Source organism: Balearica regulorum, chromosome 3, assembly GCF_011004875.1.
Source record: "Balearica regulorum gibbericeps isolate bBalReg1 chromosome 3, bBalReg1.pri, whole genome shotgun sequence".
Lineage (NCBI taxonomy): Eukaryota > Metazoa > Chordata > Aves > Gruiformes > Gruidae > Balearica > Balearica regulorum.
This window is the reverse complement of record NC_046186.1, coordinates 115,566,044-115,594,019: the sequence shown is the minus strand read 5'-3', so window position 1 is coordinate 115,594,019 and position 27,976 is coordinate 115,566,044. Positions and strand designations below refer to the sequence as shown.

Sequence of the window (27,976 nt, the reverse complement as noted above, 5' to 3'; positions counted from 1 at the left end):
TTGTGTGACTGGCAGTGATGCATATCAATAAAAATAATTTGAGAAATTTTTTTTCCCCAAAATAGTGCCCTTTTCTCCTTATAGTGAATGGCAAAATTAAATGTAAGTGAAAGTACGATTCAGTTCCAGGCTTTAAAATGCTAATGGCTGAGGTTTTTCTGGGGTAATGACGACTTCTGTCTCAAATACAACTGCCGTGCAAGGAAAGTGGTTCCTTTTGCAGATATTTGTCAAAATCCTTCTAATTGTCTTTCAGACTTCTCTCTGATGCCTGTTTTCAGTACCACATATGTCAATTTTATCCTCTGTCATATTTTTCTGCAGTAGGTTTGCTTTCTTGATCTATATTCATTGAGATGCAAAGCATCTGTGATGTACGCACATAGCGAGGGTAGATCTCAGAAAAACAGGATTGCTTTCTGTAAAGCTCTTATATGAGAAATATGTGAGATTGGCCATGTCTGTTCCTAAATTACCTGGCAGAGTTGTTATCATAGGTAGATTATAAACAACACAACAGAATTTAGAGAGAAAATACCATACTCAAATAGCCAAAATGTTTCTGAATGCTAAGAGAAGTGGTATCTGCCCCTGGAGTCCTGCATGCAACGGCCTTTAGCCGCACCAGCAGCAGGATGAGACCCTCAGACAGAGGGGTCTGTTGGTCTCCATGTGATCCCCTGCTGTTGTCTCACAATTGGAAGGAAGCAAGACTGAACCCCTGATACTTGTACCAAGAACAGGCAGAATGTGGGAAGGAGCAGGCAGGAGGGAGTGTGGAGAGCTGGTCAGGGAGGGAAACAGCAGGATGACAAAGGCAAGCACAAAGACAGCAGAGGAAGATGAGGTCCAACCCCCACCCCTTTAATATCCAGGATCAGTCAGAGATATCTTGAGAGCAGCCGAATGAACCAGCTCAGTTGCCACAAGGAGAGCTAGGAAAGATGAGATTAGGTAAATCCAAGTGCCTGAGAAATCTGTTTAAATTCACCAGACTAAGTAGAAACCCTCTCTAAATCATGGCTAACTGGGTTTCAGTGCTGGGAAAGGGTGCTGTCTGTGAGCCAGCTCCTTGGTTCTAGTACGCGAGTATGATCCCAGCAGGCTAACATGGTATCACTGATGTGCTCTGCAGGAGCCCTTGCCAGGGAGTGCTTCCCCTTGCTGTTCCCTGCATCTCTCTGCACCAACCATACAGTCTAAGTGCAGCCTGTGTCATTTCAAGGGAGATAATGTGCACCTTAGCAGTGAGCTGCAGCCACCCCATCTCTAACCTTATTGAACTCAAGGGTTGTGCATTAGGGATCAAGTTGGCTCATGGTTTTCAGTTTTTAACCACTGAACTGAAAAAAAGTTTAATAAGGACAATAAACCTATCAATTCATAGGGTCTAGTGTTTGTTGCAAGGAGCTTCAACTCCTACGATAGTTGAGAGGGCTGTTTTCAGAGCACCAGCTTGGGCTCTGTACCCTTATCTGGCCAAAGAGGGATCTGAGATCAAATCTAGATGTTGAGGAATTCTCATACCCCCATTCTTCCACCTATGCAGTGCTAGTGAGTTGGAAACACGACTTCAAACAGCACCGAAAGCACCAAGACCTGTCTTCCCAACACAAGCTGATGGCCAGATATTTCAAAGGAGCAACTTTGTCTCGATTTCCCTGCATTTATGGAATTGTTTATCATGTAGGCCACAGGGTATTTGCTGTTTGCTTGGTCAGATGTAAGTCAGCAGTTCAGTGGATTTAAATGAAAGACTGGTGGCGACTTACAATTGGTTTGCATGGAAATGGCATTGGGCCAATTGCCCAGTTGTGGAATGTTATATGAGTACAGCAGATATAATTATTTCCAAATTTGGCCACAATCCATATTTTGTCCATATTTATCCATATTTTGCTGCAAAGGGGCTTGTCTCCTTCAGCAAGAAATCCCCTGGGCAGAGAGCATATAGTCAGTAACTCACTGTTTACCCCATACTGGGTGGAGTTTCCAACAAATTCTCTGTGGAAGAGCCAAGATGCATGACCCTTGCTAGTGATGCAGCTATCTCCCAAACTCAGACCTCTGTCTCCTTGGCAGCCTGTCTTACTTAGGAAATGTTGCGGCTTATTCACAGTTCTCTGAGAAGCAACTAATTCTTGATACAAAACCTGTTGGCAATAGCCTGGATTTTTTGAGGAGCAGGCTCCTGTGCATATCATCATGTGGAGCAGGAGGGAGTTTTAGGAGCACTGTAGAGATCTCTCACTGTTCAGGTGCTTGTTCTGTTTATTCAAAGAAATGGTGGGATGTGAACCAGCTTTTGTTCAAAAATAATGTAGACATTTTAGCACGTGACTGCCCTCCCTCCCTCCCCCAGCATGTCCTCTTGTACCTTCTGGGATCATTTGGAATTGTGCTGATGGAACTCGATTGCTATCAGATGGCCCTTTGCAGAGTTGCTTCTGGAATGAGGAAGATACAGCCTGAACTTGCTATGGAAGCTGTTGCAAACTGACCTATTCTTCTCGTGCTTGTAGCCAGCCAGTCAGGGATGCATGATGTATCCACTTCATCGCTGCAGAGCCATGAGTCTTCTGATCTTTTTTCTCGTATAAATGTCTTCTGATGCAGTTTGACAGCAGGTCACACTGAGAAGATTTTTTTCCACTCTGCATTTCTGCACGATCAGGACATGCTTAAATTATCGTACAGGCTGCACCTTCAGAGAGGCCCTTGTTACTTACACATCTCTGGGTTTGGCTGACAATTTATACACCATTACTAGATAGGCCACTTCTCTGGAGAGTTCCCCTTTCTCAATCTGACAGACATGCAGGCAGACAGAGCTAGAGCTCCCAGCTACCTAAAAAAACCCAGGGTGATAACCGTCTACAAGGCATGACAAAGAGTCGCTGAGTGCTCAGGTTTGCCTTGGGGCTGGTTTGCTTTTACAGAGCTGGACCAGTTTCTCCTGAGTCAGATTGTGTTATATGCAAGCTACTGTGGTGCCTTTAATTCAGTTCAAGAGTGGATCAAATAGGTTTCTTCCCCATTCACAATTATTACCTTGTTATTGCTCTGTTTGTTAATGTGTATTTTGGTAGCATCGCTCAGCTACAAGCATGCCCCAGGGCCCTGGTGCAGTAAGTGTCTGTGGTATGTTTTTCTCTCCTGATTGTGTGGAAGGAGTCATTGCTGCATTATAAACTTATCTTTACAGCTTCTCGAGGCTCATTCTTGCCTGTGGGAAAGCTTCATGTGTGAAAAGTGTCAGACCTGGCTTTCTGTGGGATAGGCTGGACTGTTACACCCGGAGCTGAAAGATAAATTGTTTTTTTCTGCACTGGGACTGATAGGAGGGGGCAGATAGCAGTAGGTCAGAGCTGTGTTGGACCCCAGTCTAATGCTGGCCCTAGGTAAGGCTCTGCAGCAGTCTCTAAGTTTCCCTTGGAAGTCATAATTTGGTTAAAGTAAATGTGATGGTGAATGACTAAGTCCCATGAAGAACAGGAAATAATCTCTGTAGTTGTGGCAGCTAGTGCTAAGGTGTGGAAAATGCATGGTGTTTGTGTGAGCTTTTGAATACTGGTTTTATCCCTGTGAGTCTCTCTGGCTGATCTAACACCTTGATGTTGAATTCGACCATTTCACATCCCAGGAAGCAAACACCACCACCACAGGACCTTCTCGGGTGCACAAAGGTGCTGTTTGTGTTTCCCATTGCACTGGTATCGCCCAGCTATGAAAAAACAGAATCACTGTTTTACCAAGGTAATGGTTGCTACAAGAGAGGAGTCTCCCAAGAGATTCTAGGTGGTAAGTTGCTCTCTTGGCAAAATGCAGTGAGCTGCAGTGATATCTACCTAACACACATATGCAGGCTTTGGACTCATTGGCATTAAAAACAATTTGAAGGTCGGGAATAAAGCTGTATGTGACTGCCTTGTATGTATTTACACTTTTCTTGCAAAGGACAAAGTGATGCCTGCTTTTTGGTGATTAATATTGTTTGTCTGCATGAAGATTGTTTTCTCTGAGGCTTTTGTGTGTGGTGTTTTGTAGCTAATGGGCTGCTCCTGTACAAAAATCCTTCAGAGGATACTCCAGAAGAGCCAATGGCCATTAAAACCCAGAAGACTGTCCCAGTCCTTCTTTGACATCTTCTTTGACTTCTGTTATCTTTAAGTTACATCCTTGTTGCTGTCAGTCTGTCAGAGTAGGACCACCCTTGCCTAGATCTTTGCCCATGGAAGGTTTAGTATAGTCCTAACCTAGTTAGGAATCTGAGGGTTTTCCCCTCGTTGCCTTGGGGTGTATTAAAATCAGTTATCCTGATATGAAGAGTATAAAATAGGCAGAAGTAAAAAAAAAAATAATATTCAGGCTCTGAATATCTAGGCTCTGAAGACCTCACCATCCTGAATATCCTAGCAACAAAAAAAAAATGCCTGTAAATGCAAAGTCTTGTATCTCCAAAGTCTTCAGGTTTAAAAAAATAGATGAGCATGTCATCGTCCCTCTATTTTGCAGTCCATCAGACCCTTTAGCCCTAAATCTTTGCTCAGTCTTTAGTTGGACAAAGTAGACAAGGAATTTGAAGTGAGTAAGAACGCATTGGGACTCCTGAGTTTAGCTAAGACTGCATATAAAAATAATATTGTCTTAGAAAATGAAAAGCCTGTGTCCTGTATCTGCTGAGCAAGGGGTTTCATGCCCACGCTTTTTTCCTGCATGCTGGCAGATTCACAAAATAGGATGCATTCTGACTGCAGCTAAATAAGCAGCTGGAGGGCTGTTATCTCTGTGCAGAGCCATGGGCCTGTTCTCTTTCTGTTTTCAGGCACTCTGCCCATTCCCTTTCCTTTGTAGAGGCTGCAGCCTTATGGGAGGGTGAGCATGTTCACATGCTACATCACAGCAGTGCTGCTGAGACTGAGCTCAACAAATTGTTTCTGTCCCATTCCCCCAGAGGTGGTCTTTTAATTATTAATACCTGGTATTTATTCCTTTTGGTAAAGCACTCTGAAACACCTGTCAGGCTGAATCGGACTTTAGCCTTTGATCATTCACCCATCTCTGGCATTCAGCCATTTTGGAGTGATAATATGTAAGCTATGCACAAAACCAGCAACCCAAAACAGCTCAGGTCAGATTTGTTTGCTGCTGTAACCTCCTTGACATCAGTAGAATACCAGCATTGTTTCCTCTACATTCAAGAGTAGGAGGCCACTGAGGAATGAAGGCTGGATACTGAAACATTTAGCGTTCCCAGTGCTGTTTGCAAAGAAACCCACCAGCCTAGAGCTGTTTGGTAGCTTGGGTTCTGAGAGGGCACTGTTCTGTGTCTTCCTTTATATGCCGGTGCTGAACAGTTCAAAAAGGACAGGGATAGAAAAATTACCCTGTTCAGTCTAAGCAAGTAAACCTGCTCTTTTGAAAAACAATTCAGCTTTATCTGGTTTTACTTTTGATGGAAGGGGAGGCACGCGGTGTTTTCCTGTTGCCACCTGTTTCTGGCAATGCAGAACCTGCTTGAAAACCACTGAAAGTTCCCATAACCAATAATTACTTTGGATCTGGCTAATAGGAAACTGCTTTCAGCAATATGGACAGTAATTTGAGAAGTCAAATGGTGGAGCAGACCCTCCTGGAAACTATGCTCTGGCACATGGAAAATAAGGAGGTGATTGGCAACAGCCAACATGGCTTCACTAAGGGCAAATCGTGCCTGACAAACTTGGTGGCCTTCTATGGTGGGGTTACAGCATCAGTGGATAAGGGAAGGGCAGCTGACATCATCTACCTGGACTTGTGCAGGGCATTTGACACTGTCCCGCACAACATCCTTGTCTCTAAATTGGAGAGATGTGGATTCGATGGATGGACCGCTCGGAGGATAAGGAATTGGCTGGATGGTTGCACTCAAAGACTTGTGGTCAACAGCTCAACGTCCTAGTGGAGAGCAGTGACGAGTGGCATCCCTCAGGGGTCAGTACTGGGACCCGGCACTGTTGAACATCTTTGTCTGCGACATGGACAGTGGGATCGAGTGCACCCTCAGCGAGTTTGCCGACGACACCAAGCTGTGTGGTGTGGTCGACATGCTGGAGGGAAGGGATGCCATCCAGAGGGACCCTGACAGGCTGGAGAGGTGGGCCTGTGTGAACTGCATGAAGTTCAACAAGGCCAAGTGCAAGGTCCTGCACGTGGGTCGGTGCAATCCCAAGCACAACTAGAGGCTGGGCAAGGAATGGATTGAAAGCAGCCCCGAGGAGAAGGACTTGGGGTTATTGATGGATGAGAAGCTCAACATGAGCCGGCAGTGTGCGCTTGCAGCCCAGAAAGCCACCCGTGTCCTGGAACGCATCAGAAGAGGCGTGACCAGCAGGTTGAGGGAGGTGATCCTGCCCCTCTACTCTGCTCTGGTGAGACCCCACCTGGAGTACTGCGTCCAGCTCTGGGGGCCCCAGTACAGGAGAGACATTGAGCTGTTGGAGTGAGTCCAGAGGAGGGCCACGAAGCTGATCAGAGGGATGGAGCACCTCTCCTATGAGGACAGGCTGAGAGAGTTGGGATTGTTCAGCCTGGAGAAGAGGCGGCTCCGGGGAGATCTAATTGCGGCTTACCAGTACCTGAAGGGGGCCTACAGGAAAGATGGTGAGGGACTGTTTATCGGGGAGTGTAGTGACAGGACAAGGGGTAATGGCTTTAAGCGGAAGGAGGGTCGATTTAGACTAGATGTTAGAAAGAAATTCTTCACTGTGAGGGCGGTGAGGTACTGGAACAGGCTGCCCAGAGAGGTTGTGGATGCCCCATCACTGGAAGTGTTTAAGACCAGGCTGGATGAGGCTTTGGGCAACGTGGTCTAGTTGAGGGTGTCCCTGCCCACGGCAGGGGGGTTGGAACTAGATGATCTTTAAGGTCCCTTCCAATCCAAACCACTCTATGATTCTTTAATTAAAAATAAATAAAGGTCACATGTTTATAGAGCCTTTTCCACATCATTTAGCATTTCTAGTTAATAGAGTGTATTGTTTCTTACTCCTACATGTAGAAGATGCTTGCATCGCTTGTGGGATGCTGAAGAGGGATGTGTGCAGGTACTGCCCTAAGTGCCTCAGCTCCTTCCAGGGCTTTTTATTCAGATCTCTTTCCAAGCCTGGCAGGACTGGTGAACCCCTGTGGAAGCAGAATTGCAAGTGTCATCTTTGTTGTGTGAGTGATGCATAATCTTCTGCCTTCAGCACTGAAAGCCTTTGCTGTTTTTCACTTTCTTAGGGTGGTAGTTTCCTTCCTGTTAGCATGTGCTTAAGGGAACATCTAGAGTCACCTATCTGTGGCCTAGTTGTTTCCAGCTTTTTTTTTTTTTTTTTTTAAACTTTAAACACAGGGTGTGTATTTGTGTGAAGGGGAGATCGGGCATCTACATTTGGGTGTTTGGTAGAAGGTGAGCATACTCAAGGTCCCTTTATAAACATTGGAGCTTAAACCTCTGGATCACCATTCAGGGCATCAGAATTGTCTCTGCTAAATCATCCTCTGGAGAAGTGTCTCTTTTTTCCACTGCCTATATAGGGTACCCCCCAGAGACCAGACTGAATTACCACAGATGAAATTAGATGCTGCAGAAGGTGGCATGAATACCCCTGCAGTTTCAGCTACTGCTTACCCACTAAAAGGTTTCCAGTTAATGTAGCCACTCAGCTGGCCTAAGCAAAAAAAAGCCGTCTTTGCAGAAATTGTGTATTAGGCATTAGTCTTTATTGCACCAAATAGTTCTTTTAAATCCTCACCCAGGGAAGCTGTTGACGCATGTTCGAGTCACTCTACCACTTTCTCCCAATAAATGCGTGTGTAATTGTATTTGTGTATACTAGTTACATGTTGCTGTGGAAGTTTTGGCGTGCTGATGTATATATCTGCATGCCAACCATCACAGCCTGTGGCTTCATGGCCATATATGGAAGTTCACCTGTGAAGGTGTCCAGAATTTCCCTTTGGTTGTGTTTGAGGTCTAAACCAAGCAGCTCAGGAGAGGGCAAGCAGAGCTGCTACATGTCTGAGATGGGTGGCAGTCTCTGGCAGTGAAAATTGTGGCCTCCTGTTTAAAAGCTGGCTCACATCACCCTGAATGCCATGAAGGATGTTTCTTCCTGCCATGCCCTCTCCAGAACAAGATGTTCCCTATGGAGTGGTATGCTCTGAGAGGCCAGATCTGGCTACTCCCTTCCAGCACTGCAGGTAGAAGAAGATGGCTTGAACATAAAGGAAGCCACAAAAAATATTTGGAGGCTGGCCAGAGGCAGGTGGGAACAGGCTGAGGAGATGGAGGTCTGTTTGGTCTGATGCCGTGGCTATGTAGTGTCTAAAATCTCTTGTGGGGAAAGAATGACATGGAGGGAGTCATTGCCTGCCGTTAACTGGGGGGGTTCCTGGAGGCCAGGTGTAGGAAAGCTTGAAAGCACACATTTCAGCATAATTAGAGGCTTTTCTGAGATGGATAACTTGATATGCAAACTCTGTACGCTAGGATCTCAGGTTGCACTACACCCCCTGGAGTAGGCCTTTATCTTACATGTACGTCAGGATGTTAGGCAATATACCACCACTTCCTGCAATTTACTTTGACTGTGGTGGCTGTTAATTCTTATAGAGTGGATTGAAGCCATGTGCTAAAATGTTTTAGAGAAATTTCCAGTCTGGTATTTGGCCATTAGGTTGAAAAGGACTATGTACCTTGAAGAAGGTGATAACATGATGAAAGTGTATAGAAAACTACATGACACTGAGAAGGTAGTTTAGGGTCTTCTCTTTATTCATCCAACTTTTAAGGGATAAAAGGGCATATAATGAGACAGAAGAATGGTACATTGGAAGCAGACAGAGAGGAATTTTCTTTGCATGGTATATGTTGCTATTGGTGAACAATAACAGCATGCATACATATAACAAGATTCTGAAAAAGATCAGGCATTTAATAGCCTCCAACATCAACATGTCTATAGCAGTGATAAATACATAAAATTCAAGACTACTCAATAGTTTTCAGGCCAATTCTACTTAAAGAGAATTGAAAGAAAAATCTATCTAGGGCAGGGTATGCTATAGCCGTCTGCCACAGCATCTCTTGTGCTGTCCTCTGAAACACATTCCAGTTGGCACAGCCAAAGACTGTGAACTATTTGGACTGCCAGTTTTATCAAGTGTAATAGTCACCATGCTCCTGTGATGGTCTGTGATCATTGGTTTATTTGTATGGAACACAGCAACAGTCTACTGGAAGATACTTAGCATTCTCACACCTACCTGAAATGGCTGCTGAATGCTTCAAGTGTACATTAGTTATTTCTTTTACAAGTGAACCCATACTGTGCTCTACTTAAAGACACTTAGATTGGCTTTTGGTAGAAACGTTCAGACCTTGATCGATCTGTACAACTCCTGTCTAAACCCGCCCAATGACAGGACTGTTAGTTAACCTGGATGATGTTATTCCCAGAGAGTCTGAAACAGCTGCTTCTGCTTTATGAGACATGTAAATGCTTTATGAGACATATGAGTTCCAACAGATGCTGCTGCACATCTGCTCTGCACAGGCAGCTCCTCGTTACCTCCCAATCGACTTTGCTTACAGGCAACTCAGCTGTACCAACTGTGTGCCCACATCTGTACGGTTTTGTGACTGGTAATAGGCCTTGCACTTCTGCGATCTTGATGAGATTTAGTGAGCCAGGGACCTCTGCACAATGCCCTCTTGTACAATGCAGGCACCCCAAACACTGCCCGCTGGCAGCTGAGACCCTGGACTGAGCCCTTGAAGGATGTCTATAGATCGCCATCAGTTCTCTTTACTGGTGCAGAGATGTAGTTTCATGTGTTATGGGCCTAGGTAAGGCAGGAGAGATGCAGACACTCTGACCTGCAAATGCATGATTTCTTCATCCTGGAAAGTGAGATTCTGCTTTTTAACAGCTCCCCTTTCACACTGGCCAATGTGAGCCACACAGCTCTCAGAGGACGCTCTTAGAGGTAAAAAACGCTGTGTTTGTCAGTTGTTGAGCTTCTGAGCTGCTCATTCCTGCCCTTTCCTCCTGCCCCAAAGAGTGAAATGTTTGCTGGCACTGTCCAGGAATTCATCTGTTGGCATTTTAATATGCATGTGTATGATCATCCAATTACACCGTGGGAATCTTGTTTCTAAAAATACACCAATCTCTGCTGCTCTCCAACACTAGCATGAGATAAGGTATCATGTTTCCTAGTTGCAAGTGACACACGGGATGAAGGTAATCAATACAGCTGGTCATACATAAAGACAACAACAATTATAATTACAACTGACTTCTCATTCATTTAAAACCACCATCTTCTAGCCTGTGTTATCACAGCTTCAGCTATACAATGCATTAAAACAATCATGTGCTTCCTTTTGCTAAATAGAATCCTGTTATTTTGCCTGAGAGCATCTTTTGAATAGATCAAAGAGGTTGGGTCTATTATGGGAGCCTTAAACCAGTTCATACTGCAGCAGGTGCTCAGTTGCTATCAATCAGTGTACTTCCACCAAAATAAAATAGATCTACCTGTTTGCATCACTCAGGATATGATTGCTGTATTTTGTCTAGGGAAACGTGTGCACGTTGTCTTTTGAATTCAAGGTGCAGCAAACAACTCCCTGCTAAGAAACCTGATCTTCCATGTTCCAGCTTCTGTTCTGTATTATTTAAATTGCAGGTGAAAGCACTGTGAGTCAGTGGAGGCTGCAAAAAAATGTCAGAATGCCATTCAATTTTTACTATTTAAAAAATAATATTTTGGAAGGATTTTGCATTACAAATAGCCCCTCTGATCCCAGAGGAGCTACTTAGTGTGTGGCATTACTCAAACTTACTGTTGTATATTCTGGCCCAAAATAACACATCTGCCTGGTGAGCAAAGAAGGGGGCTTGGGAGCCTAAACTTCAGTGTTGTAGCCAAAAGTCACAGTGATGAGACATTAAGTGTGTGCAAATCAGTATATTCCACATTACAGCACTGATTGCCGAGAAACTGTTGCTCCACTTCTGTTTTTCCCTCTCCCTGCCCATAGAATAACAGCAGTAATACTAGAAATGGCAAGGAGCATTTGTGAATTAACACAGTATGTTAAGTTTGTCAGTGCTTTGAAGTTCTTCAGTGAGTGGCACTGAATAAAGTACACCTTGGTCGGTGTCTGTAGAGGACATAGAAAGCTCTGAAGCCACAGGAGAATTCCTCTGGCTGTGGGGTTTCCACCAATGGTTCTGTCTTGTGGAGAGGACTTGCCAGCCCTGAGAAAAGGCAGCATAAATGGAGGGGAATGGATGTGGAAGCTGTGTTCTGCACCCACACAATAATCCAGAGCTGCTCCTAGATTTGCCCCTCAAGAGTCTGTTTTGTAGTAGCTCATTGTATCTTTCTTCCAAAAATGGGGTGTAAAAGGAACCCTACTATCCTTGTTGCAGCTTTTGTACTTTTAAATTAAAATATTTCATTTTCCCATGGAGATTGTAGTGAATTTGTTGCTTTCCCAAGAATATTTATTCTACCTAGAGTCATATTCTATCCTTAGTTCTTGTCTGGATCGCTTCTAGACAAGTGATCATCTTTCCCATTGAACAGAAAATTTTTTTAGAGAGCAGCCAGGAAAGAATCCTCTTTGCCTCTTTGCATGCAGTGCTGGAGCTGCTACTGTAACTTGTCATACATTACAATACTGTCAGCACTGGATTTTCTCCCATCACAAGGGTTTTTGGAGCCAGGCAAAGGCAAAGCCACAGAGCACTCTTGGAAATGTCCAGCATCTCCATCAGTGCTTGGTGACAGGCTGCTCCACGGCACAGAGGTCTGCTTCTCTGCTCGATGGAAGCACCACCTGCCCACAGCCTCTTGGGCACCAAGGGAGCATGGCTCTTTGCTGTTAGTATCAGATTGCCTAGTACTGAAATACTCCTCTTTGCTGCTGAGATTTACTGTTCAGCTTCAAGCGAAGCTTTTCTGATTAACCAGACTTTTATTCCTACCTTTCAGAGTTGTGAGGAAGCCCTGTTCTGCAAACCAGGAGTCAACATAGCTCTGTTTCGCTGTTGCTTCTGACTGCTGAGGGAGACTTGCAGGTCTTCTTCTGCCAGCTGGGAAGAGAGCTGCTGAAAGACACCTCCTTCTCAGGGTCTTTGACAGAATGACACCCCCACCCTCCCCCACCCTGGCATCACTGCCCTGGTCTAGCAAGGCACCAGTGTGGAAACTGAAGCCTCAAAACCTGAACAGGATGAGAAATGTGTAACCTTTGGAGAATGCTGGAGCTGATGTGATGTTTCAGAGCCAGCTTCTATTCTTAGAAGAGTGGTGAAAGTCATAGTTTAAAAATAAGATTCAGTGCAGTGCTAGCAAAGAGTCATATTCGTGGTATTCCTGTGAGTAAATCCCGCAATTTGAACTGGCTTGACTTCAAGCTCAGAAACACTCCACCAAAATAAGGCCCAGCTGTGAGGTGTCCATAGTGCTGATCCGAATGGGAGAGAAGTACACATGGCACCTGCCCCATCAAGTGCTCTCGGTGGGGTGGGTGACCCCTTCCCTTCCTTCCCCCTAAAACTCATGCCTGTAGTTTACTTAGTATTACAGGTCAAATGAGAGCTTTTCAAGGGCCTCTACAGGAGTTAGCCAGTGCAAGTGGTGAGATTTGATATATATATATATTCCCTCTTTTGAGAATCCTCGCAGGTGCATATGTGGCTGCTGTTGTTCTGCTGCCTGGTGGGGACTAGATGCTGCATTTATACCATTCACAGCCATCTCTGGTTTGCAGCTAGATTACCTAAGGCAGTGTTTTAACTCAGAATCTCTAGCTGTCTTAACATACTCCCTTTTAGGGTCGTGTATTGTAAACAAAAGGCCAATTTCGGTCTGGCTTTGAGCAAGGATGACCACAGATCCATGCTTATGGGTTAGAGCTAGTATGAACTGTGTGGCAACCATCTGATTCATAGTAATTTTATCAGGAGAAAACCCACAGAACTAGCTGTATTCAAATCCTGTTCATCTGCTGCTTCAGTGCGGTTTGGATTTTGAGGTTTCACTCAGAAACCTCACTCATTTTTTACAGCCACAACTGGATGTAGGGCATAATCCTTTCCCATTGGGCCATGCAGAATTTTCCCAATAGCTTTAACTGAAAGAAGCTGAGACCTTAAAGTTTCCTCTTGCATTTACTCAGATCAATGTGAACTTTAGTTAGGATCATGCCAACAAGTGAAACACTGGATCTTACAATAACATGTCTCTGGAGCTGATCTGGTGGTTTTACTTGCCATGTAACCCTGACCCATGAATCTAGTCCCACCAGAGTGAACTCCAGCGTGTGTGCGAGTTACACTGCTGATGGGTTGTTTTATTCCATGCAAAAGTGACCAGCAATCTGTGTCTCATGGCCTGGCCGTAAAGTCTGAGTTGTGCCTGTTACCTCCTGAGGCTTACACTGCCCAGTGATGTCAGCGGGAGTCTTGCATGTGTAAGCAAGCTATTATTTCCTCTGATGAAGTTATTTTATTGTTCTGTATAGTGCATTTAAACTGTAAAGGAGTTTTACACAAGCTGCTACCAAAGCTGCACATCTCATTCTAAAGTTTCGCACTACAGTTTTATGAGAGAAAGAGTTAGCTATGTCTGAAAAACAGTCAGAACATAAAAGAACCCAGAAGTTAAAGAAGTCAAGAGGGTGTGTAATGAGCATTAATAATTCAGATAAAAGACAGAACAACCCAGGGAAGATTTCACATTTTATTGTTATTAAAAGTTCATTATGAAATTGGCACAACACATAAAAATAGATCTGTGGTGAATGATACATATTACTATTACTGCCCAGTCATTTCATGCACACCCTCACTTTTTTTAAAATCAGAAAGTAATGAATCTGAAAGACATTTCATCGGCTAACTGCAAAACCAGCATTACTGCAACAGAGAGAGGCTATGCTTTCTGTTGACTCTTATCAAATGGATAATGCAGACAGAAATAGTCCTCTATTCATACTTAAAAATAAACTCAGTTTTAGTGTATGCCCTAGCTGAAAATAACTGGAGAGGGAGAGCTAGAAATACCCTTTTTTTTATGGACCTATTTCCATGAAAGTCAAAGGGATTTTTGCCATGGATTTTAAAAGCAGCAGGATATAGTTATTTGTTGACAGACAGATGGAGAGGCCTAGCAACAGAAGCTAGGGAGGACCTGTGGCAAAGTATGAGTTTATTATTTTGATCTTGCACATGCTGCTGAATCTCCTTGTTGTAGTAATTGTGTATGTTCGTAACAGCAGTGATTGCTGGGAGGAGCTGGGAGGGTGTATCAAAGCCAGATAAAGCGTCTGCAGCTCATTTTTTCTCCCTGTTTGGGTTGGCCTTGGTTCTAACCCCACACACCATTCATTGCAAAGTGACTTTTACCTGTACACTTTCTGATCCACGTGAGAAAATCAGAACAATACCCATGATTACAAAAAATCTCACCAGGTCACTAACTGTTCCTAGACTTGTGTAGCTTTTCTTCCTAACTTCTGTGCTTATCACAGTGAGCATTTAGGGCTGGCCTCGGCCTGACTCTTGTTCCTTATACTGTCATATCAATTCCAGGGGTGCTGGGAGGTTGCTTACAGCCGTTACTAACTGGCTCAGCAGAATTGTGATTCTGCAGTTTTCTGCATGGAAAGGTCACTGTAACCAGCCTCGGTGCAGAAAGCAGTGCTGTAGATTTCTGTGGGGAGCACTTCTTGTGGATGGGGGGCAAGATGAGCCCCACATCAGATACACTGCTTGAAATGTTTGTGGGAAAGCAATACTTTAGTGGCATGGATACTCCTAAATTTTCTGATTATTTATTTGGGAGCCTCTTTTAAAGAAGCAAGTAGGAATGTGAACCCATTCAGGCCTTCCAAACTTGTAAGCAATGCTGGTTTTTTGCTGTCCCCTGCTATGGGGTTGCAGAAGGTGGCAGTTGACAATGTGGCAAATGCCCATCCCTGGGAAATTGTCACGCAGCTCTACAGCCTGCGCTCCTGGCTAGCTCTGACCTGCCCACTACCTCCCTCTAAACTCACGCTCCGTTACGGCTACAGCACATCACATGCTACCCCAACCCTATTACCAAGCATGAGAGCACTGTGGCTACTCTGTTCTTGTTTCCTCCGCAGTGAATAGTTTTTAATCCTGGAAGATAAAAATCTCAGTGCTGCTCCCTTTACATTAAAAGCTCAGGGCTTCAGTCTCAGCCTGACAGCAGGAGAGTGACAGGGGTGGAAAGCTGGCACAGCAGAATGGTGAATCAGGCTCTCCCTTGGTTTTCAGGCTGTTTACTCAAAACAGCCCTTGAGAAAGATGCTATGCCTCAAGCAGATGTCACATTCAACCGGTTTAGCAATATTACGCCTATTTCTTCTCAAGCTAGTCAAGGAGGGGAGGGAGAATATAATATATGTTAGTGCAAGTTCACATAGACAACATATGAATATTTAGTACAAAATGTTCTTTCAAAGGTGGGGCAAACATTTCTAATTGTGACACAAAAAGAAGGTATTTTGTAACATTTTTAACAACTTGGCTGTGAAAAAGTGCTTATGTGAAATATGTTTAGACACAGAGTACCTCACATGATACTGAAGTATTTCAAGGCTCTTTCTGAGTAGACAATAACTTTTTTTTTATTAAATCAGCTTTATCACAGCCAATTCCAAACATAACTAAATAATTTCATTGTGGTTTTTTGGTTGGTTTTTTGCTCTTTCCTCTTCGGAAAAAATAAAGCTATGCTAAGTTGAGTGATTCCACTCCACACTTTACCCATTCAAGGCTTCTTTCATTTCAGAATTAATTTCCTCATTCAGAAGAAACCATGGAAATATTCAGCTAATAAATTCTAGCATAAGATTTCAAAAGTTGATTCACACACTCACTTAGTCCTGAAGCACTGCAGCTTCCAAGAAGTTCACAGACTACTTGTCCCTACTGAAAAACATTTTGAAAACTTGGCCCAATTTGGAAACAGTCTTATTTCAGGTCTAGTAGGGCTTATATCCAAAATGAAGACCTGAATAATCGCTAAATTGTGGAGCCCAAAAATTTCAGACACAAATTTTGCAGCACAGTCTCTCATCTTAAACGTTTGGTTTTGGCTCAAAGTCCAACTGAACAGGAACATTTAAGGCCTCAGTTTTCTGTGACTTACACTGCACATGGAAGTGTTCAGCAGCTGCTTCTGAACACGATCAGGCAACATAAGCCAAGCACACGTGGAACAGCCCTTGATTACAGAGATGTCATCCTTCTTTTGCCTGCTGTAGCCTGGTACAGCCCAAGAGCAAAAGAAAAATAAAAAGGCTTCCAAACTGGTGTTAGACAGACAAATAGATGTGGAAGCCCTAACTGTGACTTTCTGCCCTTTCCCGAGCTCTCAGCCAAACCACAACCCATCATAAGTGGGTTCACAGCCCTTCTTGCCTTGAAGCTCAGAAACCACAACAGGGCAGAACTGGGTGGTGGGCGCCACGGTTGATGGAGTTATGCAAAGGCAAACCCAGAATCAGGTTCAAAAAAAGCATTTTCCTGAGACAGAAACCTACTGGAGCAGGAACAAACAGGACTGCCCAGCACAGTGAGTGGGAACAGAGGCAAGGCAGTATCACTGGGCCCTTGCTCCTGCATGGTTGTGCTCCCTGGCGTAGGCATTGTGCTCTGCTGAGCCCATGCAGGACAGCAAGTCTGAGGGCCGTGCTAACCTACCAGGAATCCCAAGCAGCTGAAAATTCAAGTCAGCCAAATTGCTTTTTCTAGGCTACGGTATAGGCATGGAGGGGAAATCTCGACTGGTGTGCTGTCAGTGAGATCCCTTTTGGTTTTGTGCTAATATCGTGTCATGGTGGTCCTTACTCTCTCCAGCCTCCTACTTCTGTCCCACTGGACTAGCAGGACAGGCTCAGGCAATGGCACTGCACCAGCAAACCTGGCTTTACATATCTAGTGGGAGAAAGCGCTAGGCAGGGAGGGTGCTAAATATCTCTCCAAACAGAATTCATCTTCTGCCTGCAACTTCTTTGGAACCATAAAGCATTTTAGAGTTGGAGAAAAATCCAAACACCTCATGTAGAAGCACCTTTCCCTTGGATTTTTATTATCATCATTTTTAAGAATATATTTTGTACCGAAACACTGTCAGCATTCTTTATACAATGGAAAATGACACAGTCATCGTGTATCATGTAAAAGAGTAAAAACAGAGTAAGACAGGAACATTTCATATCAATATTCAGTCTGGAGTACAAACAGAATCTAATGTACAACTTAAAAGCCACACACCAGATAAAAAGATCATCTGGAAAATAACAGGTTCTCTCTTAATTTGGAAAAGGGAGGAAAGGTCAGGGAATGTCAAATTTAAGGCTAAAAATTCCATTTTTAACTTGTATTTTATAGGTGGCAGCCTGATTTGTAACTTGTCTGCAGCAGTAGCAACACCCCCCTGGCTTTATAGAGATTTGCACTTGCATGAAATAAGAATCAGGCTTCTGTGCTCAGAGGACTCTGATTGACCTCAACAGACTTTGGACTAGAGCCACAGTTGGAATTTCAGCTTGCAGTCTAAGGCTTCTTAACTGCAGGCCAAATTAGCACAAAATGAGGCTTTGCAACTGGCATTCTACCCTTAGCTTTGGATATTCTGGTTCTGGTTGCTTTAAACCACAGCTTTATTGTAGGTTTAACATAGTTCTGTTTGTGAGATTCTTCTCTCTCTCTCTCTTTTTTTTTTTTTTAAGTACTGTGCTGCAAAGGATGTTTTTGTATTCTGTGTCTTCAAAAGTCCCTATATTACATGTTTTCAAAATTGCCTAAATATATGTTTGTATCATGATTATAGCTACTCAGAAAGACCTGCTATAGTCTATTGTGAGCAGCCAAGGAAAAAAAAAAGTGTATTAAGTCCTAAAGAAGTCAAGAAAAGTGGCTGTGTTCATTTATAGTGTAGCGCAACGACTGTATTTATACAGCTATACCTACTATTTAAAAAGCTACTTGAAAAGTTATTATTCATGTGCAGTAGCTGATTTTCAAGCATTAATAACTTGGCTGTCTAGACAAGTTTTAATTGTCATATCAAAGGCCGAATACATTCTCAAACAAGTGCAAAAGATCTCTCATCTCCCTTGGAAAGAGGCTGGTTCTCTTTCTGAACTAAGAGACTGCCACATTTAACTTTTTCTCAGGTTATAAAAGCACAGTTAAACCTACAAATTTGCTGTTTAAGTTTTTAAAATGGATCAACTTTAACTCAAACCTATCCTGTGCAGCAAAGTTAGTAAGCCCTGAAAAACAGTTTCTAGTGAATATGCAAAGAGTTCCCTCCACCCCCACCAACTACCATGCCCACATTTTCCCAGGGCCTAGAGGGCTCCATTAAAATGTAACTGAATGTTCGATAGGAAACATGACTTTTCAAGAGCGATATGTAAAGTTTACCCAAAGAACCTAAGACATTTTGTACATTCAAAATGTTTACACCTTGCTGTTCTTAACCATCAGTAAGATTGTTCATTTTTACTAATAATACATACAATGAGTATAAATAAATAAACTACAGATAAGCTTTAAAAATTGTATTAACAATACATTGTGCAAAAACTCGTAACGATCTACTTTCTATGCAAATACCCTGACTAAAATATACAGGCTGTGTCCTCACACCCTCATTCAGTTTTTGCACAGTCCTTGGGCCAAATCAGCAGCTGGGAGCAATCAGCAAAATTCCATTGCAAGCCATGGAGGGAATGCCGATTTACACCAGCAGAAGAGCTGGCCCCCAGGCATGTGCAAAAATCCCATAGAAATCAGTGGGAATTGTGCTTGACTAAGGACTAGACAGTTTGATTGTCCCCCATTAAAGTGAGTGGGAGTTTTGCCATTGATTTCCATGGAACCAGGCTCAGGCCCTGGGTAAGGACATCAGCACGTGGCCCTATGTTGTGCTACACTACTCCACTTCAGTGCAGAAACAATATTTGCAAAAGAAAAACTTTTTTTGTTGTTGTTGTCACTGCTGTTCAGTAACCAGTTTTAGTGCTGCATTTCAGAAATTGCCTTTCTGTGAGATTTAAAACAAGACTGCAAGTCTTTCTGAATCCATTCCAATTTGATTATCCAGCACAGGTGGGCTATTTTGATCCAAGAAAAGTGGCTCAATGTCTATTAACCAACAATATTCTTCATTAGGATAAACAACAGCCCGGTTCATTGGCACTGGAGTGAAGAACTGCATGCGAAAAAGGAACGGGGCAGCCTTCCTACCATAGCTGTGTCCAGAGCTGGCTGTCACTTCTCCAAACGGACAGTGGCACCTGAGCCGCTTTGGAATCTGCAGTCCTAACATGCTCAGCCAAGTTTTGTAAGTTGAAGATCTCCGTTTATCTTTATTGTGTCAATTGCTGACAATGTTTCAATACGGTGGTAAAAATCAAAAAGCTGATGTCCATCCACAAATATTCTAAAACGGGGATGCTCGCAAAGTATCTCAACCTGTAAAAATAAAATGATGAAGCATGTTGTTCACAGTGTAACTGGGAAGTTATTTCACAGAATACAAAGAGCCCTCTGTTAGCCTTTAACTTGTGTTCGCACGGTTACACATTTTGCTATTTATGTGCCACGTAACAGCCAGCGCTGAGACCAGTTTACCCCCATGACGCCAGTTACACTATGATGGATCTGCTCTTACTTCACAGGGACGTGAATCCAATCTCACACTGTCATGGCAGGAAGGACTCTGGAATCCACTGCCATCAGGGAGGTTTTCCCTCTTGGAATAATGCCAGAAACAGACTGCCAATTACAGGGGGAAGAAATTGTATCTCCAACCCAAATCTTGCATTCCTTGCTAGAGAATTTTTTTTTTACTGCAGAATGAGGGGGCAGTTCCCTGTGCAATGCTTTCCACGCTTCCGTTAATTTACTGGAAGGGAGTGAACACAAGAGGAGGGATAGGTTTGCCCTCCCTTCCCACACATACTCACACAGCTGCTGCAAAACTAAAGAGCCTTCACTGCTGTGGCTGCAGACAGCCCAGGACTCCCTGTTGGACTAGACTCCATACTGGGGCTGCAGTGAGGGCATTGTGGCACAGGATGGCTTGAATGCAGCTAGACAGTTCGCAGGAGGCACAAACAGGATCAGGGAGGGACACAGCTCATCCCTCCTCCTACAGCCCTGCAGAAGTGCTCTGGAAAAGCAACAAAGCCTGGAGCTGAACAGGCTTGGACAGGTCGGGAGATTCCTGATGTTAGGGGTGGCTTGAGAGGCTGCCCTATAGTTAAGCTTTGCTGGAGCTGCCCTGGCAGGAAGCAGGGATATGAGGGCACAGAATGTGTGCTTCTTGTACAGGCCCTTGGAGACCTCCAGGTCCAGACAGGCTAAGAAGAAAATCTGCAAGGAAGCCACATGTAAATCCTGGGTCATTTCGAGAGGCTGGTAGTCTGGAACGAAGTGCTGCTTCCAGGCACTTAACTCTGCTGCTATTGCAGCATATAAAGATGGGAACAGGGCCAGTGATAAACTGAGTGAGCCAAAATTCGACTGACTGAGGGCACGTTGCAGCGTGAGAAGTGGCAGCAGACAGCGCAGGAGAGCTTAAGCTCCTGGGGACCTGGTAGCGCACCACGTAACAGGGAAGCGCCCGTGCTGCCGCATAGCTCCTGTGTCACTGTGGCAGGTGCATCCAGCCTTAGGCCTTGTTATGTAAAAGATATGGTTAGCCTCAACACTGCTTACGATCCATTTTTTTCAGATCACCCTGGGCCACGCCAGAACGATAATTGGACTGGATCACAAGTAATTGGCAAGAACACTTAATAGAATAGTGAGTATTAATTTCTTGACTAAGAGGGAGACCATCAAAAGTACTAAGTCAATTGGGAGCCTAAATTCCATTTGTGCATTTGGAAAAAAAAGGGGGGGGGGGGAAGAAAAAGAACAACTCCCTTTCTACAGTATTTCATGCCAAACGTGCGATACTGCTGTCCTCTAATGTCAACTGTGATTAGTGGGACAGCCACAAAACATGCTCTGGGTAATTTGTCTGGCTTGTCTGAGGGCCCAGCCACCACCCACTGCAGCAGGTAGTGCAACCCTCTCGGCCAGAGCACACCAAGCCTCCAAGCCCTTTCAAGTGCATTTCCCACACGCACCAAAGGGTGTTACCAGTTCTGATGGGAGAGTTTGCAGAAGCAAGTAGAGCGCAACCAATTCGCAGCAAAACCAGTCATAAACACGCTCTCGAAGCCCGAGCATCTGGGGAGACGGTGAGCTTTTGGGGTTGGGGGAGATTATCTTGGGGGCAAGAAGGATTAAGAGAGTTTGGCAGCTGGTCAGAGCATTGGCATTTAGCAGAGGGGCCAGCAAGGTTTCATAAGAGGGGCGGGGAGGAGGAGGAGGGTTTTTCTGGGTCAGCCGCACAGAGAAGGCATGCAGCCTTTTTTCCTCAATGTAGTGAAGCAGCTGAGCGAGAAGTGGCCCTCTGCAGCTGCATACTTTGTTAGTCCTGATTTGCAAAGACATCTTCACATAACCATAAACACTACAGATGGGAATCTGCTTCTAGGTCAATCCAGTCCATCCCTTGCACCACAGCATTTCCACATACACCATTTTCAAGTCACTACAGACTTAAATTTGACAGGAGATTTAATCCCAGGGTTCATAAAAGAATACCACTCTTGCTTAGCTGTTTAATCTGCTAACATGAAGGGCTACCGTCAACCTCAGTGTAATATCCCTGGAGACAAAGGACGAACAAGATCCTTATTAGTGCGCTAAATTGCAAACACTATATCCATTAAAAAAACCCATCAAAACATATGGCAGTCCTACAGAGTATTTACATTCTCCAGTAATAACTTGTAATGCACTAATAACATAGAGGTACTTTTTAATTTATAGCTATAAAACTAAGCTCAGGAAGTGTGCTTCATCACACAGCATTACAACTTCCGACTTGTCATAGCACCCCAGTGAGGTGTTCACAGCCCCATCTGAACTGCCTGCAGCTGCACGCAGCAGCGGGATCTCCGCGCAACTTCTGATCGATACAAACCACCAGCGTCTCAACTGGAGAAGTGCAGGCTACACTGTGATTTCATGAGAGGCAAGTTGGGTTCTGCTGCAAACTCTGATCATACTACGCTTTATCAGATACGGCGCGTACCGCTGTCATCCTGGTACTCACCCTAAAAGGCTGGTCCGGTATAAATGGAAAGTAAGGAATAGATGATTGCTCTTCCCCCCATTCTCCAGCTACACAAGAGTTTCTGATAAACTGTCTGTCTGTAAACACGGCTTTCAGTTCAATAGCTACATCTGCAGGAGGATCTTCTGACTCCCCACAAGTCAGACTGATGCCAAAGCTGCAACACAAACAGAACGGCTCTCATTCAGCCAGAGACAAGCAAATAAACCCCAAATGCCATGGGTCTAATTTCTCAGCTTCTAAAAGCCATTGATGGTATAGCGGCATGGGGGGGGTGACAGCTCATCTCGTTCAGGGAATGCCACAAGCTCAGCAGGGACAAGAACATGGTTACAGCATATATATTATATGTGTGCATGTGCATATATATGTATATGTGTATATATATGCTCCTTTAGTCCCAAGTGAAATGTTGGGCAACAGGATCCCTTAAAGAAATGCCCCCTCTATGGGTCAAAGGAGAAATCAGCACGCTATATTTAAAATTATAAAAATAATCCCTTTCCAGAAAGGAGGGATCCGTGTGTACATGTGTTTGTATGTGTGTGTGTGGCTTCCACACCTCGCCCCCTCCCCAGGCCCAGCGCCCCCGGGTGTTACCTCTCGGGGTTGAGGTCCACTATGCCCATAACTAAGATCTTCTTTCCCGGCCTCATTCCTCCTTTGATGTGCCCACAGAAGGGGACGATCTGGAAAGGACAGGGGGGAGGGTGGCCACGGTCAACTCGGCATCAGTGGCGGCTGCCGCTGTGCAGCGGTGGGTGAAGGGGTTAAAAAAACCCAACCAAACAAAAGCCCCCCCCCCCCCCAAAAAAAAACCCCCAAATAAAGGTGATTTACCAGGCGAGGGAAGTACACATCAGCTTGCACCGGGGATCCCAGGGAGTTGTTTAAATGCCCGTCCTCTATTTTCTGCAGGTAAAAAGGACAGCGCTGAGGCAGCGGCAGGCGGAGCCCCTCCGGCTCCCCGCCCGCTCCGCTTCTCAGGTGCCCGCCGTGGGGGGCCTGCCCTGCACGCCCTCCCCAGCCCCGTCCCGGTCCCCGTCCCGGAACCCCAGGGAGGGAGCAAAGCGGCACTCACCGGCGCGTCCCGCTCAGCCACGGTCCCCGCCATCTTGTGGAAGCGGCGGCGGCGGCGCTGGGTACGGGGCGGAGGGGGACCGGCGGGGGCGGGGGGAGAGACAGGGAGGGAGGGGGGGCTGTGCGGCAGCCCCGGCGGCTGAGGGGCAGCGATGGAGCGGGAGCGGAGCCGGTGCAGAAGTAGGAAGGCGAGGAGGAGGAGGAGGAGGAGGAGGAAGAGGTGGAGGAGGAGGGGAGGTGGCCGGCTCTGCCTCGCCCGGCGGGGAGCCCAGCCCCTGGCCCGGGGGGGAGCCGGGCAGGGCGGGGGCTGCTGCCGCTTCCTCCGCTCCGCAGCCTTCCCCGCCGCGGGGCCCGACCCGGAGGGAGAAGGTCGCGGTCCGGTGGGCCTGACCGCGCTCGGGCCGCGGCCCCGCTGAGTGGGGGAGGCTGAAGCAGGGTCGGGGGTGGCGGTGGTGGGCCCGAGGTAGGCCCTGGCAGGGCCCGGCCGGCCTCCGAACCGGCGGGGTCCTGGGGACTCCTCACCTGCGGCCTGCAGGTGACGAGTGCTTGGAGAGAGGCCACAAGAACCCTACGCCCCTTATTTCAGGGAGCACCTTTATTTATGTGCTTGGACATCCCGGTGAAGAGGCCGAGCCGGGCATCTTGGGTAACTCCCCTTCTCCAGAGGTGAAGAGATGGCTCAGCCCCCCAAAATGAACCATCACCCCGCTCCCCATCATGCTGGCATGCCTTGCCCCACAGCGTGGACTCTCAGGGCATCAAGTCCCCCAGCTGCTTTGGTGGGCACATCTCCTGCCCGAGGGCAGCACGGTTTGTGGCAGCAGGCGGCTGTTCAGCGTGCTGCTGGGCGACGTGCAGCCTCTCGGCCAAGTCAGGCAGCAGCTCCTTTGAAATCCTCCCTACCAACCTCTTAATGAGATGCGGTAATTGCATAAGTCAGCTGGCTGTCGATGGCTCGTTACAGAGCGGGAGCTCCTATTTACATGCAGTGTCCGTAGTTATGCAACGTGGCCGTGTCTGTGGGTGTCGCGCTCTGCTGAGAGCATGGCAGAGCTCCGACTGAGGTCACCAGCCGTGCTCGTGGCTGCCGTGCAACGCCAGGAATCCCTTGCCTTTACCACAGCAGGAGTGACTTGTCCTGGCAAGCATGCTGTAATGATCCTGTTGATGAGTTTAGGGTCCTGGGGTGGGGGGAACTGAGGAAGGCTTTCTTCTTACTTCCTCACCACTGGGATTTGGTGGCATGAACATCCCTTTAGCAGCATGACACAGTGGCTGGGCTTGGCCTGCTTCCTGCAGGACCTTGCATGGGTTGCTTGCCTTTTTGTGCCTCTTACCTGCGTATTGGGCTGGGTAATGTCACCGTCCTTCCTCCTCTAAGGCAGTGAGGATTAATTACTCACATTGAGTAAAGTGGAGTGGAAGAAGCAAAGTCACTGCAATATTTAGAGTTTCAATATGACGGTGCATGTCTGTTGGGAAACACTGGCAATCAGTAGGTGATTGCCATTTGAGAAATCAAGAGCTATTGAGAGCAAGTACTGATTGTGAAAGTGTTTAGACACACTTTTTCAGTAGTGCCCACTAATTTGGGGATGTTTTCATCTCTGGATGACCAGCTGGAGATGGCTCATAGAAGCTTATGTTTGTGCATACAGCTCTGCTGAGAGTCATGTACTGAAGTCATGGCTTCTTCAGTTGTACCAGCACAGCTGGACACAAAGGCAGCAGGCATCCCTGTGGCCCAGGTCTTGGTATGGCAAAACCATGGACTGTTTTCTTCATGCCAAAACATTAGGTGTCAGTCTTCACCGTGTGGAAAAGCACCTTCCTCAAATAGTGCCAGGAGACTGAATTTGTAAACAGTGCAGTAACGTGAAACCATCGCACATTAGAAACAGTTGGCTTTTGAGTGGTGAGTTGTGTTCACAGGTTCACCACAAAGAGGAACTGGAGTTGGCTTGATGGTTTTGTCAGCTTCTGCGTGCTGCTCACCTTTTTCCTCACCGATGCTGATGCCAGCTCTATTTGCCTAAGAGAGAACAGAAATCGCCCTAAGCTTTTTATTTTTATTTAGTGGTGCAGTGTTATATGGTGCCCAAAGAGCTCTTTTCAGAACACATCTTTTCCTCTGCTGAACAGGGAGCCACTTTATTGGATAAGACTAAATTTATTGGACATAAAATCAGGCCAGCCAGTCCTTTGTGCCAAAGCATGAATTCTTGTGAGGAGAGAGGTCGTCATTATGTCTTTGTTTTGTAGCTGGTTTTAATTGAACTTTTGCATTTCAGAATAATTAAATAGCAAGACTTGGCCATTGGGCTAGCTGCTTTGCCTTGTGTTTGTCTTTTCTGGCGTGTCTTCTGAAAACTAGCACACATGCAACATTTGTTTTATGGGCCATGGAAAGAATGACTGGAACAACCTGCAGTATGAAGTTATGATGGGGGAGGACATTACCGTGTTTTTTTAAGGCATTGGTGGTCTGTGCCTTTCTGTTTCTATGTCTTGTTCTCTCACCCCATAACAGCCCAGGAGGACGTCGAAGATCCTGTTTGCACCACAAACAAGGTGAGGCAGCCAGAGCAGGAGCTTTGCCTCTGTGTGACACTGTCCTACCTGTGTGATGGCTGCTACTGTGGTTTCACCTAAGAAGGCGCTCACCAGCAGAAGAGGACTGCTCTGCTGTGCCCAGCAGTCGGTGTAGCAGGGTTGCATTTCTGGGCAGCACTGCGCCTCCCACCCACAGAGGAGCTTCCTCAAGACCCAGCTTCCCAGCAGGTTCCCCTCTGCAAAGGGCTGCAGGGTGAGTGCTGCCATGTAAGCTCCTACACTTGTCCTTCTGAAAAAGGGAGAGGTCTGAGCCAAATCTATTCCCTCACCCATGCAGTCCTTGTTAAATCATCTGCACGAAATGAGCCCTGTTAAGTATTTGTACCAGCCTTCTCAACAGGGAAGCTCTTGAGGTTTCATGCTTGAGGGCCTGAGCTTGCAGACCTTGTGGTAGTAGCTGGAGCAACATGGTAACTATTTGTGCTCCACTGAAATAATGCTGAGGTACAAGGTACTGAACTTGACTGACCAAGTGAAAAAACAAACTTATAGATAGGCATTCTATTCCGTTTCTAGGTTTGTACAGCCCTTCGCTAAGTGGAGAGCCTGGTCCTCTTGAAATATTGAGAATTGTATAAGGATTAAAAAGAAGTGGCATGGTGTGAACATCATTTGGGAACAGTTAATGACATGCCCAGCCACCAAAGCCATTGCTGAGAGCTGGCAAACCCAGAACTTCATCTTAATCCCAGCACCTTGTATCTTGCAGCCACTCCCTTTGATGATTTAAAAAGGTGTATCTAATTCTTAGCCAGCCTTCACTGGAAAGGAATGCAGCACGATCGCAATTTTGGTGTGGTATAATTACCCTGCCTTTCTTGCCCCATTACCACTGACATTGCTCTCCTCATGCCTGGGTTTATAGGCTGACTTGTACAACCTCTCTGGTTTGTTTTGCTTTTTTAATGACATTGGTGAGAGGATGGGAGGTGTTTGCTGGTTTCGTGGAAGCTTCCTTTGGTTTCTGGGTGGCAAGGCACTGAAGTTCTGGTTTTTCTAAGACTCAGAAAAAGCTGAGTAATACAATAAAGAAGAAAGTCGGGGAATAAGTTTGATTCAGTGGTTGGAGCCAAGTGTATAATAGTTCAGAGGAATTCCTCCTTTTCGGAATTACTGCAGCAAAGCTGCAGTGCTGATAATTATTTGGGTTGGATGGGTTTTTTTGATGTTTGTAGCTTTGCTACTGCAAATCCTCAGGCAGAGAGGTCTGGGAGACCAAATCCAACCTTGCATAAATTTGCCCTGGGTGGGTGTCCAGGGCAGGGCTTGAGAGAAGATAGTGCTGATGATATGTCGCAAGGGGCTGGAGAGCAGGGTGGGAAATGTTGGACTTGCCCTTTTGCCACGTGGCTTCAAAGTGTCGCGAGAACAGATTCCCCTGGCTCTGCGTGCCGAGTCTAAAGTGCGGGGTGCCACATAACTACGGAAACATTCATAAGCCTGCCCTCCCACGCTCACCCGTGGGAAAGACAAATGACAGTTATCGGTACAGACAGTGCGGGGCAGGTGTTTAGCACACCTGTGCGCTTTCACAGGCTAGTGCTATTGCATCTTCAAGGGCAGAAGAGGGAATCAAGGGCTAGGAGCAGCACCACCCTCTTGACATTTATTTCGTGTGGCTTCCTTGCTTCTTTTTGTCCCCTGAATTAATTGGTCTGAGTCTTGCCCTTAGAGGTTCAAGCTCTGGCTGTGCATGAATCCAGTGAATTTAGTTTTCTGGGGCTCTTAGTAACAAAGATTGTGTGAACTGGTGTTTAAAGAGATGGTCCTGGCCAGTGAGTCATTTGGTCACACATAGAACTACTGCACGTCTGGTGCACAGCATGTGCATCTCAGAAATATTTGTCTTGCAGATTGTTTGCTGGAGTCTGCACCAGGAACCAAAGATATGTACATAAAGGCATGTCAGATAAGGCATTAGTTGCTGGTTGAAGGCTGTTCGCGTTCACGATCTTTCATCTCTTCCAGTGCCTTCCATGGAAAATTGATGCCCAAAGGC

At 45.7% G+C, this 27,976-nt stretch overlaps 1 protein-coding gene and 1 long non-coding RNA gene across 2 annotated transcripts in view; one reads left to right on the top strand and one right to left on the bottom strand.

The window, feature by feature from the left end:
* Nucleotides 1-22,268, top strand: part of LOC142601152 (uncharacterized) — a 32,123-nt gene extending 9,855 nt beyond the window's left edge. Inside the window, exons 2-3 of the long non-coding RNA XR_012834779.1 lie at nt 19,260-19,431; nt 21,978-22,268. This is a non-coding gene — a long non-coding RNA (uncharacterized LOC142601152). The remainder of the gene's footprint in view (nt 1-19,259; nt 19,432-21,977) is intronic.
* On the bottom strand, nt 17,140-23,641 carry LGALSL (galectin like). The gene is made up of 5 exons (XM_075749680.1): nt 23,366-23,641; nt 23,125-23,196; nt 22,885-22,973; nt 22,264-22,441; nt 17,140-19,562 (listed from the first exon to the last, which is right to left on the bottom strand). The coding sequence occupies exons 1-5, from the start codon at nt 23,396-23,398 to the stop codon at nt 19,419-19,421; spliced, it is 516 nt and encodes a 171-aa protein (XP_075605795.1). The 5' UTR covers nt 23,399-23,641; the 3' UTR covers nt 17,140-19,418.
* Nucleotides 23,642-27,976: the final 4,335 nt, after the last annotated feature.

Coding starts and splice junctions, on each gene's coding strand:
- LGALSL (XM_075749680.1), bottom strand. CDS start 23,398: ATGGCGGGGACCGTGGCTGAGCGGGACGCGCCG. Junction 22,974..23,124: donor ATGTGTACTTCCCTCGCCTG/GTAAATCACCTT, acceptor TGTCCTTTCCAG/ATCGTCCCCTTCTGTGGGCA. Junction 19,563..22,263: donor TACCGGACCAGCCTTTTAGG/GTGAGTACCAGG, acceptor TTATTTTTACAG/GTTGAGATACTTTGCGAGCA.